The 22947-nt window shown below is 40.7% G+C and overlaps 1 protein-coding gene across 1 annotated transcript in view; it reads left to right on the forward strand.

The window, feature by feature from the left end:
• Nucleotides 1-21908, forward strand: part of Ork1 (open rectifier K[+] channel 1) — a 39731-nt gene extending 17823 nt beyond the window's left edge. Inside the window, exons 2-7 of the mRNA XM_089642235.1 lie at nt 13306-13482; nt 15089-15210; nt 16198-16438; nt 19724-19983; nt 20283-20977; nt 21263-21908. Coding sequence (XP_089498361.1) covers nt 13306-13482; nt 15089-15210; nt 16198-16438; nt 19724-19983; nt 20283-20977; nt 21263-21908 — 2141 coding nt within the window. The remainder of the gene's footprint in view (nt 1-13305; nt 13483-15088; nt 15211-16197; nt 16439-19723; nt 19984-20282; nt 20978-21262) is intronic.
• The last annotated feature ends 1039 nt before the right edge of the window (nt 21909-22947 follow it).

The following is a 22947-nucleotide window of genomic DNA, read 5'->3' on the forward strand; positions in this document are numbered from 1 at the left end:
TGCCCGTACCTCTGCCCCACCCGGGGTACCCAGCGCCGACGCCAGGATCACCTGCCGGACTGCTGGAGCAGTGGGACGTGCCATGGACACAGCCTGGACCACCTGGACCCTCTGGACCATCTGGACCATCTGGACATGTGCCGCCCGTACCACTGCGGGAACAGGAGTATGGCGTGCCGGCACGGCCAGATGGCCCGCCCACAGCCAGTACCAGCTCCATGCCGAGATTCCCGCCCCAACCTACGGCGGATGAGACGGCCCAACATACCAGAGCCTGGGTTCAGCATGATGGCAGTCCCATGGCTCAGCTGGCCTCCGCCCTGACAGAAGCCATCAGAGCTTCAAGGGCTCAGGACAGCCCCCGTCCCACAATCGAGGACGATCCACGAATGGCGGCCCTTATTGCCAGACAATCTATGGCCAAGGACCTGCCTCCATTCTCTGGAGATCCACTGGAGTGGCCCACATGGAGGGCACAGTTTAACCAGTCTACCTCCACATGTCGGATGACCTCCAGCGAAAACTTGATCCGCCTACAGCGGGCCCTCAAGGGGAAAGCCCGAGAAGCCGTCGGCCCCCTTCTGATGGACCCTGCCCAGGTTCCGGAGATCCTGGAAGTCCTGGAGCAGAGATTTGGAGGGACTACTTCACTCGCTGCTCTGATGCTGGACAAGGTGAAGAAGCTGCCCCACCTCACAATTGAGGCCTCTCTGGAGGACATCGCAGACTTCTCTGGCACAGTTCAGAACCTGGTGGCATCACTCCGCTCCCTCAACAATGATGGCTACCTGACGAATCCAGCGCTGCTCAGTGACATCGCGGGGAAGATGCCGCCCACCTTGCGGTTGGCGTGGCTGATGGAAGTGCGGCACTACGAGGCCTCCGCTACCATCTGCCAGTTTGCCGCCTTCCTGAAAACCGTCGCGAACGCCATCCCAAAGTCCGGTTTGGTTGACCCCGCGAGGTCCCGCCCACGCCGTGAACACACGCTCGCGACAACGGAACAGTTTTCGCGCAAAAACGGTGCTAAAAAACGTGATACCTGTGAAAGTTTCTTAAATATGTCTGCCGCGTCAGAAAAGTTTTCGCGAAAAAACAATTCGAACAAAAGTGACACTTGTGACAACAGTTTAAACACGTCTGCCGCGTCAGAACGGTTTTTATCGCGGGAAAACAATGTTTACAACAACAATTCTAGTGAAAAACAACAGTTCGCGAAAAATAATCGAAAGCCCCAAATTTTGTCTGGTAATAATCGAATGCCCCAAATTTTGTCTGGTAATAATCGAGAAAATAATCGAAGCGGGGAAAAAGTGCAAAACAGTTACGATGAAGTTCGCGAGTTCGACAACCGCGCCGGGTGTGTTCAGTGCGGTGAAAATGGCCACCAACTTAGCGAATGTCGTACTTTCGCCGCGAAAGACATAAAAACCCGTTTTGTGACAGTTAAAAGTGCCGGATTGTGCCGAGTATGCCTCAATGGCAAACATTTTACCAAATTCTGCAAAGTTAGTGACTGGTGTGGAGTGGGGGAGTGCAGATACCCCCACCACCGACTTCTTCACAACCCGAACTATCGTGAAAATAACAATACAGTGGCAAACGTTCACAATATGTGACGCCACACCGAAAGTGCCGTGTTAAAAGTGGTGGGGGTCATATTGTCGGGCCCCAAGCGACAGATTAAAACATTTGCGCTTCTGGACGAGGGCTCAACTGTCACCCTTATTGATGCCACCACAGCACAGAAAATCGGCACAACCGGACCTACCCGTGAGCTACGACTACACGGAGCAAAAAATATGTGCTCAACAGACTTGACGTCCCGCCGCGTGCCAATCACTCTACGCGGCGCCGGAATCTCTGATGAGTACGTCATCAAGGCCAACACCGTCCAGCAGCTCAGCCTTCCTGAACAGAGGATCCACGGCCGCTACATCACCCCCACACTTCTCATCGGGCAAGACAATGTACACCTTATTGTCTCGAGGGAAGTGCGCGACGTTCGTGACTCTACGCGAATATTGTCACGGACGGCGTTGGGGTGGATCACCCATGGCGGAGGGGCCCCTGAACACGAAGCTGAGGCTACAACACTGGCCCTGCGCGAGGAGAGCCACAAAGACGACCTCATGAGTGATCTCATCAAACACAATTTTGCGATTGACTCATTGGGGATCACGTCCGCCTCTCGTGTAACTGCGCACATAGTACGTGCAAATCAGCTGATGGAAGATACAACCCATCAACTGACATCTGGCCGATGGGAAACCGGCCTTCTGTGGAAGGAGAATAATATCACACTGCCTGACAATCGGCAATGTGCATTAAAACGACTGTGGTCTCTGGAGAGAAAATTATCGAAGGAAAAGGACTTGGCAACCGCCTATGCAGCTAAAATCAACGGACTTATAACACAAGGCCACGCACGTGAACTTACGGATCGAGAGGTAGAAAAACCCTCTGCCCGCAAATGGTACCTACCGCATTTTGCCGTAGTGAACCAAAACAAACCAAACAAGATCCGTGTGGTGTTTGATGCTGCCAGCCGCTGCCGAGGGACCTCCCTCAATGATCAGTTGCTGACTGGGCCTGACCTGCTGACTTCATTGTTAGGAAACATACTCCGGTTTCGAGAGGGAAAAATAGCTCTCGCCGCCGACATCAAGGAGATGTTTTTACAAGTGAAAATCAAAAGTGAAGATCAACAGTCACAATTGTTTTTATGGAGACCAACACCTCAACAAGAACCACGTACTTACATGATGTCATCAATGATGTTTGGCGCTACCTGTTCACCAAGCAGCGCCCAGTACGTGCGAAACAAAGTGGCTCAGGAGAATTCTGCACTATTCCCTGCTGCCGCAGCCGCCATCCAAACAAAGTTTTATATGGATGACTATTTGGATGCGGTCGATACCAAAACTGAAGCGACAGCACTCATCACTACTGTTGCCAAAGTACTGTCAACTGGAGGATTCCACCTAACAAACTGGGCCTCTAACGACACTTCAGTGATGGCTACTATCCCGCTTATAGACCGAGCCAGGTCAGCCATCACCATAAACAGCGGAGAAGCAGATACCGAGAGAATCCTCGGACTTCTGTGGGATCCTGTCACAGATCGATTTTTATATGCATTTCGCGATGCTGCCGATCCTGAACTGATCAGCAGGCCTACCAAACGCCAGCTGCTCAGCATTGTTATGAAAATCTTCGACCCTGTGGGCTTCGTCGCTTGCCTCACAGTCCGATCCAAGATACTACTACAAGCTGTCTGGCGATCCAACATCGGATGGGACGACATCATCACACCTGAACACAACGAAAGGTGGATGGACTGGCTGGGACTTCTGCAAGACTGCAAAGTTGCCATACCTCGGCGCTGCTTACAAAACAAAGAGAGCTTCGTCACCCTCCACCTCTTCTGTGATGCCTCAGAGCAGGCATGCTGTGCGGTCGCCTACCATACCGAGGAGATTGATGGGAACACCACAGCCACCTTCTTGGCCAGCAAGTGCAAAGTGGCTCCTCTGAAACCTCTTTCAATACCCCGCCTTGAGCTACAATCAGCGCTCATGGCGGCCAGACTGGCAGCAACCCTGAAGAAAGAATGTCGCAGCAACATTGCGCGAACAGTGTTCTGGACAGACTCGACAACAGTGTTGTGCTGGCTGCGCACAGATCCACGCACATACTCCGCCTTTGTGGCCAACAGACTCGGCGAAATCGACGAGCTCACCCGCATTGCAGATTGGAGATGGGTCCCTACCAAACTAAACCCGGCAGACATCGGCACCCGAGACGTCAACACTCCTGACCTCTCGCACTCTGGACGATGGTTCAGTGGACCAGCCTTCCTGACCTCAGACGAGGCAGAATGGCCGCGCGAACGGTGCAAACTGCCTCAGCCTGATGATGGCACCCTGGAAGTGAGGCCTCAATACGTTGGCATCACAACAACTGTGGCAGAGACACTGCCCGAAATCAACAGATTCTCTTCATGGCGTCGACTTATTCGAACTACCTGCTGGATACACCGTTTTATTAAAAGGTGTCGTGGAAAACATCACGAACAACCTGATAAATATTTAAGAAGCGATGAAATCAAAGAAGCAGAGGCCCGATGGGCAAGAATATGTCAAGAAGAGACATTTTATCATGACATAAATGCGCTCCAGAAAGGAGATCCACTACCAAGTGACAGCCGGCTCAAAGCCTTGAGCCCCTTCCTTGGACCTGACGGCCTACTGAGGATGAATTCCAGATTACAAGCCCTCAGTAACGTGCCCCAAGCAGTGCGGACACCTATAATTTTGGATGGTGATCATGCATATGCATGACTTCTAGTGAGATATCATCACCAGGAAGACGATCATCCGAATAAGGAGAGAACAATGGCTGAGGTGCGAGACAGCTACCATGTGCTGCGACTGCGAACAAATATTCGCAAGATCGCCCACAACTGCCCCACCTGCAAGATGCGCAGGAGCAAGCCAGCCCCCCCTCTGATGGGGCCCTTGCCGCCATTAAGGCTAGCCCACCATGTTCCTCCATTCACCCCTGCTGCAGACGGCCGAATGAGGACCGCCCGGATCCAGACGAGCACCGGATTTTACGTCCACCCCGATGTGAAGCTCGCTGTAATCCTGCCGGCCCCGCCTACCGATGCAACATCAACAGTACCACCAGCCCAGCACCATCCCAGAGGGACTGGCCGCCGCGGACTGCAACGTACCAACAAACGTCCTATTTTTTAGTTCAGCATAGCTAAACGGGGGGAGTGTAACGGACGTAGTTGACCATATTATTTAATTTCATAAAAATTGTTTACTTTTATAAAATGTCCCTACTCCACGCCACTGGCAAAATCACCACTCCCCGCCACTGGTCATTTTATCCAGTTTTCGGCCCAAGCGGCTTGAAAACTTTGTCTACGAACGGCATCGATACCGCGTCGCCGGCTTACCTGCCGCGTAGATCGATGTCCAGCATTTTTTCTATGTAAAAATTACATAGAAAAATCAATTTTTAAACATTGCAAATATGAACATATTTGAACATTTTATTAGGAATCAGCCAACCGTCCCGATTTTAATAAATCAGCAATACTATTTTTTCTTCGTGTACTTATTTAAATGTTTTAAAAGGAAATAACCTAATTTGTTTTCACAGAATCTTTTAATTAATTAATTAATTTATTGGACAATTTGTATAGCGCCGCTTTTGTGAGATATCACCTCAGGAGCGCTTTACAGTTGATGCAGATATTACAAAAAATATAAATATTACAAAAATAAAGTGAAGTTAAGTTAAGTAAAATGAAGAACAGGAACATGTGACACGAAGATAGAATATAGAAGATGGAAACTCTGCAGCAAGAATCCTAGGTGATGAAGAAACTGGACCAGCTGCTGCAGCGAGAGAGTCCACCGCGTCCACCAACAGTGCCAGCACGAGGTTCGCCATCCGTCCAGGTATGTGTCTGCTGCTAATAAAGCGCTGACACAATATCCTCACATAGATACCAGACCTTGGCAGCACCGCTGTGACGTTCGACGAAGATAGAAGATGGAGACTCTGCAGCAAGAATCCTAGGTGGTGAAGAAACTGGACCAGCTGCTGCAGTGAGAGAGCCACCGCGTCCACCAACAGTGCCAGCACGAGGTTCATCATCCGTCCAGGTATGTATCTGCTGCTAATAAAGCGCTGACACAATATCCTCACATAGATAACAGACCTTGGCAGCACCGCTGTGACTTTTGACGAAGATAGAAGATGGAGACTCTGCAGCAAGAAACCTAGGTGGTGAAGAAACTGGACCAGCTGCTGCAGCAAGAGAGTCCAACCTTTTATATAAAATCTGGGGCAAAGCCAGAAACTAAAGCATGAAATGTACCTATCTAAAACATTATAAACTTCCTCAATAATTCAATGAGAAATTTAACAGTACCAATATTTTTTTCCTAACCACTAAGTATGAATTGGTTCTTTATTGTACACCTACATGCATTTTTTCCACCAGACTTCCTTTGCGAAATAAATGTTTATTCGACCACGGCGGCCTTAGAAATAATATCAGGTACAATTTACGTGCAGAAGTTGTTGCCCATTGATTTAAATTAAATATATTTGGGTAGTGGCCAATTTACCAATGAAATCCTAAAAAACTCTTCCTAGTACCGATTACGTATCTGAAATTATAACTTAATAAAAAAAAATAAAAAAAATTAGAGCACGTCAGAGAGAAATTGATGGTGAGCGTAGGAAATATTGATTAAATTCACCCACTACTCTCAGAGATCCTATAATTATTGTCAAATCTTGATAAGTAAATGAACAGCCTCTTTAGTATATCGATCAATATTTAAATTTTAATTACTATAATATTATCAACTTTTACTTAACCTTTGGTATTTGTTTAAAACTGGGCTAATTGCTCGCACAAACAATTAAAATTGGAATGAAATTACATAAGTAAAATATTTAGTGTGTATTGTAAACGTTAACATTACAAAATGTTTTCATTCGGGAAATGTAATTGTTCAATCTATATTACAATACGGTATTATTGATTGGGAAGGAACAAATGATAATATTTTTAACCCTTTTTACAATATTCAACGTACCTACAATAAACAGAACGTTTAAAAATATTCAATAATTAAAATTTTAAAAAACCTATGAATTACTTAAAATTTAATAAGACATCAAAATAATATATTTAAATTCCAAAAATTAACACCAAATATATTCAAAATACCTCCCTCTATCTAGGAATAACTTTTTTTAACAATCTTCTTTTAACTAAAAGATTAAAGAAAATTTATATTTTTTTAATTTAAGCCTAAATTGAACAAAACATGAAAACATTAAAAGAGTCAATGTTTGTTATTTAAACAAAATCATTTTCTGTTATTGAAATATCGTGCGTTTTTTTTTTTGTTATCTCTAAGTAGTATAAAATGAAGTCGATATCCACGTCTGTCTGTTTGTGCGCTTAGTTCATTCATGCGTTTAATTATTTTTTTGGTAATGGTGTTTGAAAGAGAAAGTACGAAAACAGTGTGCAATATAGCTGTGAATGAGGAATACTTGGAGCAGGTGGATGAATTTGTGTATTTAGGAAGCATGTTTACGAGAGATGGGAAGGCTGACAGAGATATTGAAAGAAGAGTAAATGCAGGTAACTCCATTAATGGAGGACTGAACGCAGTTGGCGCTAACAAAATATTGTCCAAAGAAGCGAAGTTAGCAGTCCACAATGGAGTGCTTGTACCTACCCTGATGTATGGAAGTGAGGCATGGAACTGGCAAAGAAAGGATGAAAGTAGATTGAATGCTGTTGAAATGAGATCCCTGAGGCGTATGTGTGGTAAAACCATGTATGATCGTGTGAGGAATGTGGATATCCGCAAAGAGTGCAAGGCTGATGTAAGCGTAATGAGTAAGATCAAGAAAGGGACGCTTAGATGGTTTGGGCATGTAGAGCGAATGAGCGAAGAAAGGAGTGTAAGGAGAATATACGATGCAAATGTGAATGGTAGCAGAAGTCGGGGACGCCCGAGGAAGACATGGCACGACCAAGTGAATCAGATACTTGAGTCGGGCCATGTCAAGAGTCAGAACAATAGAAGAGTATGTATGAGACGATGTATGAATGTGAATGAGGCAAGGAGTGTGTGCCAAGACCGAGTTGTTTGGCGGTCCGTCCTCTCTGCCTACCCCTGCGGGGAAACGGCGTGATGGTTAGTTAGTTAGTTAGTTAGTTAGGTTTTGATATCGTTTATCGCTATCGCTATCATTTAGAGACTTTCTTCCTGAAGGTTTATGTATATAATACATTCATATTATATTTATAGAAAGCTGAAAAAAGTTGATGTTTTGTAATCAAGTTGTAAATAAAATATTTTCGGGCGCTTACATTGCCAACGCTGGCTACACGTTATGAGATACATCAAAATAATGTACTACGGAATTGTATATCTTAAAAAGGCCTACAAAAATGTTCGCAATGGCACATGTATATCTCCTTAGAATGAAGCCGGGAATACACATGCCTGTAGCTGGCACACTTGCATGCAAGCTCCTTGCACATGCCAGCTACTATCATGTGTATACGCTAACTTGCATGCCTGTACCTGCCTTGCAAGTAGATTTCACAACATTTGATTTACTGGCATGCAAGTTGAGGGAGGGGACGAGGGGGGCTATGAAACCGGCATGTGTGAACGTCGCGACAGGTACGGGCATGCCAGTAGCTCAGTCTCTCATTAAATTAGCCACACATTGTACTGCCAATTGCAATACGATGATATTTAATTCACTTCGAATGTTTTCCATTGCCAAAAAGCTTGAGACTACTCAGTCTCAGAGTGATTTGAGACACGTACTGTCTAGTGACTGGCATGTGTATACGTCTTGCAAATACAGGTATGCAAGGACGCAACTTGCATGCAAGTTTAACTTGCATGTGTATTCTCATTGCGCCAGTAACTTGTACATGCCATTAACATGCATGCAAGCTACTGTTCCATTTTACAGGCATGTGTATCGCCGCCTTAACTCCCAGCAAGGCAGGGTACACGTCAGCTAGTTTACGATATTTTATTGATTATATGACTATTAAGGCGGCGATACACATGCCTGTAAAATGGAACAGTAGCTTGCATGCATGTTAATGGCATGTACAAGTTACTGGCGCAATGAGAATACACATGCAAGTTAAACTTGCATGCAAGTTGCGTCCTTGCATGCCTGTATTTGCAAGACGTATACACATGCCAGTCACTAGACAGTACGTGTCTCAAATCACTCTGAGACTGAGTAGTCTCAAGCTTTTTGGCAATGGAAAACATTCGAAGTGAATTAAATATCATCGTATTGCAATTGGCAGTACAATGTGTGGCTAATTTAATGAGAGACTGAGCTACTGGCATGCCCGTACCTGTCGCGACGTTCACACATGCCGGTTTCATAGCCCCCCTCGTCCCCTCCCTCAACTTGCATGCCAGTAAATCAAATGTTGTGCAATCTACTTGCAAGGCAGGTACAGGCATGCAAGTTAGCGTATACACATGATAGTAGCTGGCATGTGCAAGGAGCTTGCATGCAAGTGTGCCAGCTACAGGCATGTGTATTCCCGGCTTTATTTGAGCATGAATTCCTTCTTCAAAGACAAGAGCCTTGACTCTTTATGGCGAGGAAAATCTTTTATTATTTTTTATTCAACGTGTAGCAAGTAATAATTTGCATGTTTGCTTAAAAAAATACATATTTATAATAAATAAAAAAGCGAGGAAGCGGAGGAAAGGGAAAGGAAACGGGCTATTGCTAGTCACTTACCCCCTTACTAATAAAAGTGTTTAAAATTTTTACATTAGTAAAATTCTAACTCGGAGTCTACATATTATACTATACACAAATGAAAAACTCTGAAAGATTATTCCATAGACTTTCAGAGCGTTTCATTGGTGGATATAGTAAGGCAATTTTATGACGTCACAATATTTCGGTTCCAATTTTCGATCGGAGTTATACCACCCTGTTTATTTCATACAAAAAGCCCGAAGATATCGATCAAGTGAATGATTTATTTATGCACTCGTGTATGCAAGAGATAGCATGATTATACCGACATGTAAATGGGTATGTCTGCTTTCGTGTTGGGTCTTTTTACCAGAAGCTTCCTTTAAGTAACTTATACAATTACTGCAACAATAAACAGAGTAAATAGTGTACGCACACTCTGATATTATTAAGTACCCATCCACTCTAAGATGACCCACTAAATATCTACCAGAAATACCACTCTAAGTCCGCCACAAATTAGTATAGCCGAGATCACCAGAATACATAAAGCCAGGATACCTATAAAACTTACCTATTCATTGATTGTGTATTGTGTCAACGTCGCGTAACTGTGGCCCACAAAACGGGTCCTTGATGAGAGGTCAAAGTTAAAACTAATTGAAAAATGTACCAAACTCGGATAGGTCCATTTACAAAAGGTATTGTGTTCTTTAAAAAGTTCATTCATAATAAAGCGACTGACATTGGAAACGGTCGACTGAACGTGCCTAAACTTTACGACTCTGAATCTTTCAATTCCTTTGCATCCACTATTATAGATTACCGAGTCAGTAGGTACTTACTGACTACACGTACACAAAAAACCTAGGTTCTCTTTATTTCCTCCTCTATAAACTTATCTGTAAGCGTTTTGCTGTTCCACGCACGGAGAAAAAAGAGTATTATTCAAAATGGGAATTCAGGTCGTTTCCTGATAAACTTTTAGTAAATTACTAATACATCGGAACACGTTCTCATGCACGTACATTTGCCTTGTTAATAGAGAATGACGGATTTTCATGAACATGAGTTCCGACATCGCGATAATATATTCGTAATTTATTAAAAGTTATCAGGAAACCTATTAATTCATTCGTTAAGGGCTGCAATCACTCTTTTAATCGGATTACGAATAATTTAAAAATATTCTTAATACATTAGAAATACTTATTTATCTCTGTTGCGATCATAGACATATGAATATTAGTAGACCTGCCCTAAGTGATTAAAAGCGTATTATCCCCACTCCCCATACCGGTTCCATTGGAGCCGGCTGTGCTCGCGTATGGCCTCAAGTGAAATTTGAAAACGTGACGTCATCATTCTTGTGCGAACTATGGTCGAGGCATCATCGGTTCATTTTACGAAATACCACGGCAAAATGTTGACTTGTGCTATGAAAACTTGTAAAAATAGATGTGAAAAAGAGAATAAACCCAATTGTCGTATTACATTCCATATATAAGCATTATTTTACTTTATTTTAAGCATATTCACATCGTATAATATGGATCAGTTGTAGAAACATATACTATCACATCGAGAAACGTCTGGACGCGAAACACAAAGCTGGTTGGTTGCTGGGAAGTAAATTATGAACATTTATAAAAGTGTCTTAACTAAATACTTAAACAAAATATTCGACTCTGAAAATAGAAACCCCGGCGTTGCTGGGGGTTATCCTTAGGAGATAGACATATACCATTGTAGACTTTTCTGTAGGCCTAATTAAGATATACAATTCCGTTGTACATTATTTTGATGTATCTCGTAAGGTTTTAGTCCCGAAAATATTTTTTTTACGACTTGATTGCAAAACATCAAGTTTTCTCTATTTTCTTTAAATATAATATGCATGTATTATTTACATAAACCTTCTGGGAAAAATCTCTAAATGACAGTGAAAACCCTGTCAAAATCCGTTGCGTAGTTTAGAAGAACTAAGCGCACAAACAGACAGACGCGGATAAGTGACTTTATTTTATACTATTTAGAGATTCAGTATCAATATGGCGAAAGATGAATACAAATAACTACTATAATTACCAACATATAATATTGTTTTATTTATAAATATATTTAGTTCGACAAATAAATCATCCATTTTTTACACTACAAAATATCTTAGTCGAAAATTCTTAACATTTGGAAAGATAGGTATACAATAGAAATTCTATTCAATCCGACCATTCCTCTTGTCATGTTTTGCTGTGTTAGAACATCTGTTCTGCCGTGTGGTATATTGAACAAGTCTAACTATTCTACTAAGAAACAGACAAATAACGTTAAAGTTTTAACAAACTTTTTAGATATATTATTTGTTTAATCGTGAAAATACTTAGCTGTTATTGTTTGCGATTTCCAGTTCGGTCTTACTAAATGCTTCCACTTTATGCTTCCGGCGTATTTGTCGGACAAGTTCGGCCTTACATAGATTTTTAGTAGATGTGACAATTTGTAGAAAAAATAATGGTATTTTGAAAAATGTTATTAATGCTTTATTTTTTTCCCGCTTAACACTACAACGAAGTTACTTCAATTTACTCCAAACACCTTGGATAGTGCAAGTATTGAAATTTGTTTGCCGACTCGAATCGTGAATTTATTTTGCTAAGATACTGTATATTATTTATAGTCTAATTTGCATTCTCACTTGGATGACTACCATATCAATCATTTGGTGGTCACTTTGCGCGGTGTTGCTAGGTAGGTATATATGTATTGGTCACGAGTATGAAATATGTGAAATCATGCAACGATATGCAAAATTATTTGAAAATACGAGTATAATCGGGCAAGTTCCCTTATAGACCGGGAGCCCATAACACATAACCTGTCATCGGATACACAAATGGAACCACTTTGTGGCGAGAATGGAAGCTTAGTTTAACTGTTTGGGAATCATTTATTGTATAACCAGCATCCAGCATCTCCGCCATAAGTGTTACCCAAGTGTTACGTTTAATGACTTAACAGAAAGGCCCAGGTCCATGGGGTAAGGTTGTACTGGTCTTGGTGCCGTGTGTCAGCTGCGTGGAGGGCTGGGTCGGGATTCCTATTCACCCCTCATACTCTTTTCCTTCCCAGAATAACCCCCTCTTCTTTGCCGTTAAAAACTCTCCACACAGCATCTCCAAAGACGACATATAGACCCTGAGGTAAATTATTTTCCTCTGGGCCTCCTGTGTGAAGTTAAAAAAGGTCTACCGCGCCCTCCGGTTCTCTACACGTACAGGGTCCCGAATGGTATTATCAAATGATGTCATAATATACATATTATGCGAACCAAAATGTTTTGTTGGATCCCAAGATTCCTGGAAATCAATTGCGCATGCACAAAAATAAATTATCAAGTTTGCGTATAATAGAATCAAAACTTACCCCTTCAAACAATTGTTCCAAGAAAGTGATATCTTGGACCTACCAACAGCATTCAATGTCTAAAATTTATTTACACGCGCCCAAACAATTTCATAAAAACTTCAACCCGATCTAGACAAAGTCACTTGTGCAAATGCAGTACACCATTGCAAAATCAGATTAGCCCAAAGACATATTAATCATTTTAATTGCCCTTTAAATGTACAATTCACAATTTACAACCTTTGAAGAGACCATGTTGCGTCATAACATTACTTATGAAAAATAAATCAAATCATAACAAAAATTCATTGAAATACACAAATTTCTCTTGTATGTTTTAAGAGGAATGTCTGCATGGCCTTTTCTATTAATAACTTAAATTCGAATTTGAGGACAAAATACCCAACCAAACTGAATAATCATTTTTTTAAACATAAAGTATAAGCAAATATATAATACAGATATGTGCTGTTTTATTTATTGTAATCAAGATATTCTATTTGACCGCATTGAAGAAATGATGTCTGTGGATGATCAGCCACCTCTTTATCGACTTTCCCGATCATAACCTAAAAATATGTTTTATTCCAGAACTTCTCCGCAAGAACTACCTGCCAGACAATGCGCACGCTCTGCAGGACATCCTGGAGAAACTGTCAGAGTTCTGCGGGAAGCCGATGGCCAACGTGTCGGACTCAGAGGTGCCTGTCATCCTGTGGGACTTCTACCACTCCTTTTTCTTCTCCTACACGGTCGTCAGTACTATTGGTAAACCTTACGTTACCACATTATTCCTTATAACTATTGTGGAATTCCATAAGGTCGGGAGTGTGCCAGTTTGATATGTATATACAGTAGTGTTATTGCTTGTTGGCACTACGGGACACCTTCCTTTATCTTCTTTATGTGAATGACAGAGTTTTGTTATTTTATTTCGGTAATTTCTGAAACACTGCGAGATTCTTATCTGAATTAGATCTGCGAAATTCTTATAGAATGATTATAATCTGTTCGACATAAATTTCATGCACCTTGGGACTCATCCATTACAAAAATGGCCCCTTTCGCACTGTCTTGTGTCTGCTTTCTCCAAGTTTGTCTGCACTCTGCACGTCTTCCCTTATAAAAACCGAAACAAACCGATTTTTTTTATCAAAAGGTGGAGCAAATGTCTAGTACGGATATATGCAACTTTAGTTATTTGTGCTTTCATTTATAAATCATGGGCCATTAAATTTTTAAGGAACTTTTTAGCTATATGGTTTGTTTACTCATGAAAATACTTAGCTGTTATTGTTTGTATGCGATTTCCAGATAAGACATAAGTGTTGCCTCTTTATACTTCCGGCGTATTTATTGGACAAGTTCGACCTTACATAGATTTTTTGTTGTGACTTTTTGTAAAAAAAGAACAATGGTATGATAATGGTTAATGATAAATAATGTTGCACAATTTATTATACAAATATAAAAATTAAAATTATCAATAAAGCATTTTGACGGACGTAAATTAAAATTACAAACGACCTATTTAAATTTGTCGTATATAAATTAAAATGTTTACCCAAAAAACGCCTTTAATGTTTTTTAAAAAATTTTATTTTTCATTTTGTATTAACACAGTTGGTTGGACAAGATATTTTTTTTAGTAATCACGATTAAATCAAAAAAAATCCAAAGTTGAATTGGATTTTTTAATAGCCCACATATCATAATTTTAAACACAAATAAATAAAATGGCACATATCTGTTTTAGATATTTTCTAGGCCTTTTGATTAAAACAATAATTTTTCAGTTTGGTTGGGTATTTTGGCCTTATAGTCAATTTTATGTTTTGTATGTTTTTTTTTCGTTTTTTTTTTCGAGTACCTATTTAAGGCGAAGCTTAATGCTAAATCACTATTTTGATTCATATTTATAACGAATTGGTTTACATTATGAATACCAAAAAATACGCTTTAGATAAATTGAAGGTTTTGCTATCGTTTCGCTTAAGTAGAATACAAATAAAAAGATAAATTACTCAATAACAAATATACATGTTAACCACTAAAAAAAATCTTTTTATTTTATGTAGAAATGTATGAACGCGTAAAGGAAACAACTTTAAAAAAATACAGTATTATTGCTAAGATTATCTGTGACAGTTTCACTTGATTAACTTTTTTGCTTTCTTATAAAATTATTTACAAAATAAATAAAAACCAGTTTTGTGCTTGAAATCGAACGTTTCTAGACTCTGTTAGTCAAGCGATTTCAATGCCCATTACCTACAATATAAGGTATACCAAGAATATATACATTTTTGGCTTGTAGCTTCCTCTTAAGCATTTAACCATTTAAAATGTTTCTCACCTTGATATTATGTTGCAGGATATGGAAACCTGGCGCCAACGACTTCTGGGGGCAGGATTATCATGATATTTTACGCGATCGTTGGTATCCCACTCAACGCATTACTGTTCGCTAATCTTGGAGAGTACTTCGGTGTTGCGGTAAGATATTATGTACAGCAATTTATTATTTTGAGGACAGTAACCTTTGGCAGATAGCATAGTGGAATCATTGCAAAATTTGTGAGATTTCTATGAATTCAGAACTTTTCTTTGAACGGCCGACCGTGTGGATGAGCAATTGGAGCAGTGTGCTCCGGGTGTTGACTTGCCAAGGCGCCAAGATGCTAAGGCCTTGTACACCTAATACACCTAATACAGTGCCCTTAACCGACGACGACGCTTTCTGCTCATGGTCTTCGGGATATTCCCAACCCCAATTCACACTTCTCGTCGAGGCACAACCGGTTTCCTGGCTTAGGAGCGGAACCTGATCCTCGTGAAGCCAATCCAACGCCCAGCTTTCTCTCCCTAGGTATGCCTGTTAGTGGGTATCGACACCCCCTTCACCACAGAAATAGGCGCATACTTAACCATTTTTCTTTTTTGTTCTTTTTGCAGGTTGTGTATTATTTTAATTTTTCTCTACCTATTGTTGACATTTTGTAAATATGTTTTTGTTATACAAACCAAGTAGAATAGAACTTACTAAAATTATTAAAATGCAGCACTTGCATACTGCGAATAACATCGTATGCATGGACATTTTGGAGGTCTTGTTTTGAAATTTAAAATGTAGACTCGTTTTATCAAAAAAATTAGCGTCCTTGTGAGAGCTCTGAAGGGGTACCATCAGTACCTTAAACAGGGCGGGGAAGTGGTGGGCCTCCTCCAGTGCCCTTAAGGTTTTACTAGCGCCAGGCGCCGTTTGGCTCGAAGTAGCTACATTCATTATGGTCCTTTGCTTAACGCATGATAAACCCAATAAATAATGAATCCAATATTAAACACATTGCTGAAAAAGCGAAGGTTTATTAAGGAGGACATTTAATAAATAATTTGTTACGTTAATGAAGGTGGTGTATTTATTATTATCTTTAGGAAATTCTTCGAATAACATTGTTTTGATGTCTAATCTTCTGTTTCTAGTTCCGCGGCTTGTATACACGCTACAAGAACAAAAACCCTTCCTCCGGTACTAATATCGACTATCTGTTCCAACGGTTCGGACTGGTGGGTCGAGTCTCCATTTACCTCATCCCTGGCTTCTTCTTCTTCATCTTCTTGCCGGCCGGGCTGTTTGTCATCTTTGAGGGATGGGATTACACCCTGGCCGTGTATTACGCCTTTGTTACCTTGACAACCATCGGTTTTGGTGACTACGTTGCAGGTACCTACACCAATAATTTTTATTGCAGTTCTATAACTAATGGTATGATTTGCTTCCTCCACAGCTTCAGCGACTCCGGTTTTTACACAATTCTCTTCCACACAGTCAATCTAATTCCCCTCGATTTACCTCTATGTTGCTTCCACTGAAATACCCATTTCGGTGTCCTGTCATCCGGCAATTTTTCCGCAAGACTTGCCCATCGCAATATTTGAGATCTATAAAATGTCATGTCATCCGAAAATCTTTCCGCAAGACCTGTCCACCGTAATATTTGAGATCTATAAAATGTCATGTCATCCGGCAATCTTTCCGCAAGACCTGATCTTTAAAATCATGGATTTATTCTAATTAATTAGAGTCTTTTAGTTCGTCATTCTTTCTTCTTCTTTATCAGCCATTTCCTAGCATAGGACATAAAAGGAAATATTTTTCCATCTGGCCTTTTTTTTTTAAGAAAATGAGCTATTTTATTACGATATTTCTAATTACATTCATTTTACTTTACACAATCGAACTTTAAGGGAACTAGTATCAAATTCAATAGGACGATCCTCGATATTTCAGATTTCTCAAACAGTTTTTAGTTGTTATCAACCCTTTGATCGAGAATCTGTTACCCCCAAGGTAATATACCTCATGATGCATCCAAGATATATGAGTTCTTTTTTTTATGTCTAGCAGAGTTTCGTAATTATTGGTCATCCGATGAAGAACTTCTAAATTAGTTTCCAAATGACAAGGTTAGATAAATATGACGTCGGATCAATGTTTGGTACCTTCACCAGCCACCCTGATTCAAAATACCTATATTAGTTATTATACTGGTTTCTCTAGGGATATTTTTATTCGGTGTCATGGTGTTTTTTGTTTCTAGCCTTGCGATTTGCGTCATGAAGAGATATATATTTACCAGATGATTATCATATTGCAGCCTCAGATATGCATACACTCTATATTGAGGAACATATTTTAAGACAAGTTGCCATTACCAAATTTGTTATACATATATTTTTAAATTTCGACATCGCATCGTGTTACAAACATTATGGCTGATAAATGAACCAAACGCAAACAATGCTTGTTTAAAAATCGGGTCATAAGCATATTCGTTATCGTCTTTTATTTTCACAATACACTAACGTGTCATGTTTAAAAAATATTCACATTTCTTCAAATACATCGGTACCCCGTTTGAATGGTATGTTTCATTCTTAGTTTTAGAATATTGTGACAACTGTAAATCATGTAAAATATTTATCATGTAAAGCCCATCAGGGCGTTTAAATTAATAAATAAAATATCACTTAGTAATTACTGTTATTAATTAGCAATAACGAAGAAGATGCAATAAAAGTTGACACATATATTCATTGACGCTCTTTATAAAAATGTGTGTAATTTTAATTCAAATTTCATCTTCAGGCAGTACATTAGAAAATGTTACCATAAATGAAAATTATTATTTTTTTAATGATAAAATAATGTTTAAAAGACAAGCTTTTTTATGCATGGCATAAAGGATAAAAAAATATCATAAGCAATAATTATTCGCCTGAAATATCCATAAAAAATTCAAAATATCTCCCGAGTAAATAAAAATAAATGCCGCCGACGGGAATTGAACCCTCACCTTCTGATTGCCGGTCAGATACTCTGAACACTAAGCTACGTCGGCTTATTCCCAAAACGCCAAATAATTCTATATGTACTAGTATTTTAATCAACAATTATTGCTTATTTTATTTTTTTCATCGTTTTATTCTGTTATTTAATATTTTATAGGCATGAAAAAATTCACAGTGTTCTTTAAATGCAACTAAAGCATTTTTGAGAGATTTTTACCCTATTTCAAACGAGTCGTGTTTTTTAAATATTTTCGATTAATTATTATAATTTTTTTTAATATTAGCTGGCTCCCTCTAACATTTGTATTAACATATCTCCCTTTAAAACCACTTTTGAACCCTTACTACGCTCTCACGCACGCTGAAACCCTACTTTAAATTTCTGTAATACCAGTAGTAGTTGATAATGCTTCTTGTATAAAAGTTTCTTCAGAAATCAACAGTTTCATTGATACATTGCATGTTCTTGCGTCTCAAACAATTCTAGTATCTCTAAACTTTTGTATCTGATAACAACATAAAACGTTAAAATGTCTAAAAACTAATCCATCTATTTTACGTGTACCTACTATCGTGTAGAATCATCTCCCGAAGTTTATGCACCTTACCCCCGGACTCTCCGTATATCAATGCTCATGCTTCAGCATTATCCGTTAAAAGTAATCTAGTAGCCAGTAACTGTAGTACATGAACCCACCGGTTTTTATTGTTGAAAACCTATTACGGAAATTGGATGATACTACTGGGTGTGACCAGAGATGTGCAAAATGGGTACCCAAAACCATTTGAAATGCAAAATGGAAATGGGTCAGAACTTTTCCATTTGAAAATGCAAAATGCAAAATGGTTTTTAGAAAAGCATTTCAAATGCAAAATGCAAAATACCTATTTTCAAAATGCATTGAAAATGCAAAATGGTTTCTCAGGTCAAACAATTAAAATAATTATACAATTTTTAAACAATTTTGTCATTTAATAATGGACATCAATGTAGAACAAACATATTACATGATGGTAAATCCTTAAACACCACGACTACAGATTATGAAAACAAATTATGAAAACCACAAAAAATTTGCGCGGGACTAATGTTGCCAACGTAAAAACATAGAAACTGCCATCTAACATTTAATATTACAGCGTCATGGCCGGGGCCCCATGTTCAGTATTTGAATCAGTATTTTTTGTAATGGTATCACTCAATTGCCAGGGCTCCGACCAGGGAGCAACTTGACAAATGTAAATTATCTCTCATAGCGAGGTTGAGGACCGACTGATATTTGGGGCTTATGTAAAAAAGATGAGTGGAGATAGTAGGAAGAATGTTGCATAAAAGCATTTAAAATGGAAAATGCATTGAAAAAAGCATTTAAAATGCAAAATGCAAATTTTTTTTTTAGAAAAGCATTTAAAATGCAAAATGGAAAATGCCCATTTTGCATTTTGCATTTCCATTTGAAATTTCCATTTGAAATTTCCATTTGAAATTTGAAATAAAGCACATCTCTGGGTGTGACATACCACAGTTGGACTGATTTTAGCAGTTGGTAGTTGTATGTCATCATATAAAAATGATTCTCTCCTAAACTTTAAAATACTTGCTGAAATCCTTTCTTTTTGAACTCCATTAGTTAACTTAAAAATGTTCTTATTCCAGGTATGGAAGATAGAGGATTTGGCGGCTACTTTATCGCCTACAAGGTCTTCCTGATCTTTTGGATAACCTTCGGGCTGGGTTACCTGGTGATGGTGATTGGCTTCCTAACGCAGGGGCTGCGATCCAAGAAGATGAAGAACCTCGAGCGCAAGCTGGCGCAGAACCTAAAGGTCACGCAGTCCAAGATATGGAACGGAGTCACCAAGGATGTGAGCTACTTGAGGAAAATCCTCAATGAAGTGTATTTGATGAGATTCAAAGTGAGTTTTTAAAATACTATTTTCTGGTCAAATTTAAACATTTTTTTTGGTTTATTGTCAATCTAATTTTTTTGAAGATTTGAGATCATGTTATTAAGCTCTCTTCCTCATAAGACTTCTGACATTAGGCTTTGTAAGTCTCCCTCAAATATTGCTCTTTCTATTCAGAGCCGGCAGATGTCCTTAGGTCAGTAATCTGTTTTTTGTACCTACCCAAATACTTACTAATGTGATCTGTTCCACATAACGGTACAGAAGTTTCTTTAACTGTAATTATTTTTTTTTCTTCTTTTTGACAGCCCGTCTACAATGACGAGATTCCGCCTCCGATGGTCCACCGCAGTTCCAGCTGCCCCAACCTGACCTTCACTCGCGAGGAGTCTCCGCAAGTGGCACGCCGCAGGGCCGTGTCCGAGGCGCAACCCTTCGGTCCGTTCGCCCTGCAGAGGGTCCAGTCTGACTCTGATCTCCTGGCCATAGACCGCACCAGGACCTTTGCAACAGGCGCTCAATTACAACCCTCGGAACTCCTCGCTAGGGTTGTAGACGCACTGGGCACAATGCAAAACGAAGTAAACAACTGCTTTGAAGATGGCGTCCACGGATTCAGCGATGAAGAGATCCTTGCGAGTGAAAAGGCAGGATCCGGTTGGAGTTTGGGCGGAGGGAAGATATTTGCTGTAACTCCTCCAGTACTAAGACAGAGAGCAGTGAGCGAAATAAGAGGACCTGTTACTGTTCTAGAAGATGGGTATTCTAATGGGGACTGGACTTGGTCTGGTCCCGACGCCGCTGACAAGATCAAAGAGCTTCAAAAGTTGCGCAGAAATGGCAAGTTATCTGTTCCAAATGTTTCATCGTTTTCCAGACAAAGCGGGTCTGCTGAGTCAGATTATTCTAAAACTCCGAAGGCTATATTCTCCAGATTGAATCCGTTCAAGAAGCAAGCTCACAAGCGACTAGAGGTTGAGAAGAATATGATCATGCCACCAGAGCCAGACAGTATGACTCCTGCAGAGTATTTGCGAAAGACGGCCCGTGGCAGAGCGAGTATGGCTGCACCCATGTCTTCTCACCAGAGATTCTTGAATAGCATGCAGAGTGGTGGGGCCAGCAGGATCACGCCACCAGAGCAAGACAGTATGACTCCTGCAGAGTATTTGCGAAAGACGGCCCGTGGCAGAGCGAGTATGGCTGCACCCATGTCTTCTCACCAGAGATTCTTGAATAGCATGCAGAGTGGTGGAGCCAGCAGGAACACGCCACCAGAGCTAGACAGTATGACTCCTGCAGAGTACTTGCGAAAGACGGCCCGTGGCAGAGCGAGCATGGCTGCACCCATGTCTTCTCACCAGAGATACTTGAATGCCACGCAGAGTGGTAGAGCCAGTAGGATTTCGTTGCCTTCACAGAGCCCTGATGTACTCGAACAGACAACAATAGCTGATCTGATCAGGGCACTGGAGTCACTACACACCGGATCGAGCTCTCCGCCACGTAGGAAGTACGGTACAGCCAGTTTGACGCCACCGAGAGATCCTCCGCCGCTGATGAGGCTTTTCGCTCCGTCAACCCCGCAGCCCCGCAGAGCGTCAGTGTATCAGACCGGCGGAAGGAGGATGTCTGTGACCCCCGCGGCTGCCTTACAGCCGCCTCTTGCCCGTCGCAGAATGTCGCTTCACCCCTCGTCCGCTGCAAAGCCAGGATTCACGCCCACTCTAGTGCCTCTGGTGTCGGGCAACGTGTCCCCGGCGCGCGGCCTCGGGCAGCAGCCCCCGCCCTACACGGCTCTGGAGCTTCCCCGCCACCGCCCCCCGCGCCGCCAGTCCATGTGGGGCCCTGCCATATCCCATCCCCCCTCCCCGCCCCCGGGACGCGCGAGGTGCGAAAGCCTCACAGAAGTCAAGATAGATGACTTCAAATGAAAAAGATCTCTCTCAACTGATATAATATTATGATGATTCGTATGAATAAACATGTGATTGGCAGAGTGCGAATCTCGGTTCTTTTTTGGTACAAATAAGCCAAGTAAAACAATCAAAGATTTAAAAAAGTTATGATTTAAAAGTTATGATTGGGTAGGTATTATAGCAAAAAAGTGGTTAGAGCCTGTTTTATCAAGCACGTCCTGAAGTCCCGGGTGTTGCCCGGGCTTTGCGCAAAGTTTTTAGAAATCAGTGACAGTAATTTTCCTCTCATTTTGAACTTCAAGTGTGCAAAGTTTCATCAAGAAGTTTAAAATTCTGCTTTAAGGGGTGGGAACAGTGAATATGGTGTTTTTTCTCATATAGACAGTGATCTTCCTCTTTTTGTCAAAAATCAAATCCACGCCGCCTGCCACAGACACTTATCTTCATATTAATAGAAAATAGATTAAAACATGGTGCACTTATTAATATTGCTTGTTGAGGGTTTTACCAAACCGATATTGTCATGCCTGCGACTGAGAGGTACACATCGACATACTTATCTGTGAAGTCGGAGGCGACAGTAGTGCGCATTTTCTATATAGGTACAAAATATGGTTTTAAATAAATAGTTCGCTCGTTCGTTCGTTAGTTCCATTTTTGGCCGCCGACGGAGATACGTTGTTGAAGTGTGTCGAACAATTCTGTTATGTTGTTTTTGGTCGCCGACAGAGACACGTTGTTGAAGTGTGTTGAACAATTCTGTTATGTTATTTTTGGTCGCCGACGGAGATACGTTGTTGAAGTGTGTTGAACAATTCTGTTATGTTATTTTTGGTCGCCGACGGAGATACGATGTTGAAGTGTGTTGAACAATTCTGTTATGTTAGTAAGGTGCTGAGTACAATGATTAATTAATATAAAATTTAAATTTACCTAGACTATAAAAATCATCCAAGTAGGTAGAAATAAATAAATTTAGAAACAAAATAGGTAAAGGTACCCATTTATATTTTTATCTATTTTATATATGTTAAACTCGACTCATTATTTATAG

The sequence above is a fragment of the Hesperophylax consimilis genome, chromosome 18 (assembly GCF_061612785.1).
Source record: "Hesperophylax consimilis isolate HC1 chromosome 18, BYU_Hcon_1.0, whole genome shotgun sequence".
Lineage (NCBI taxonomy): Eukaryota > Metazoa > Arthropoda > Insecta > Trichoptera > Limnephilidae > Hesperophylax > Hesperophylax consimilis.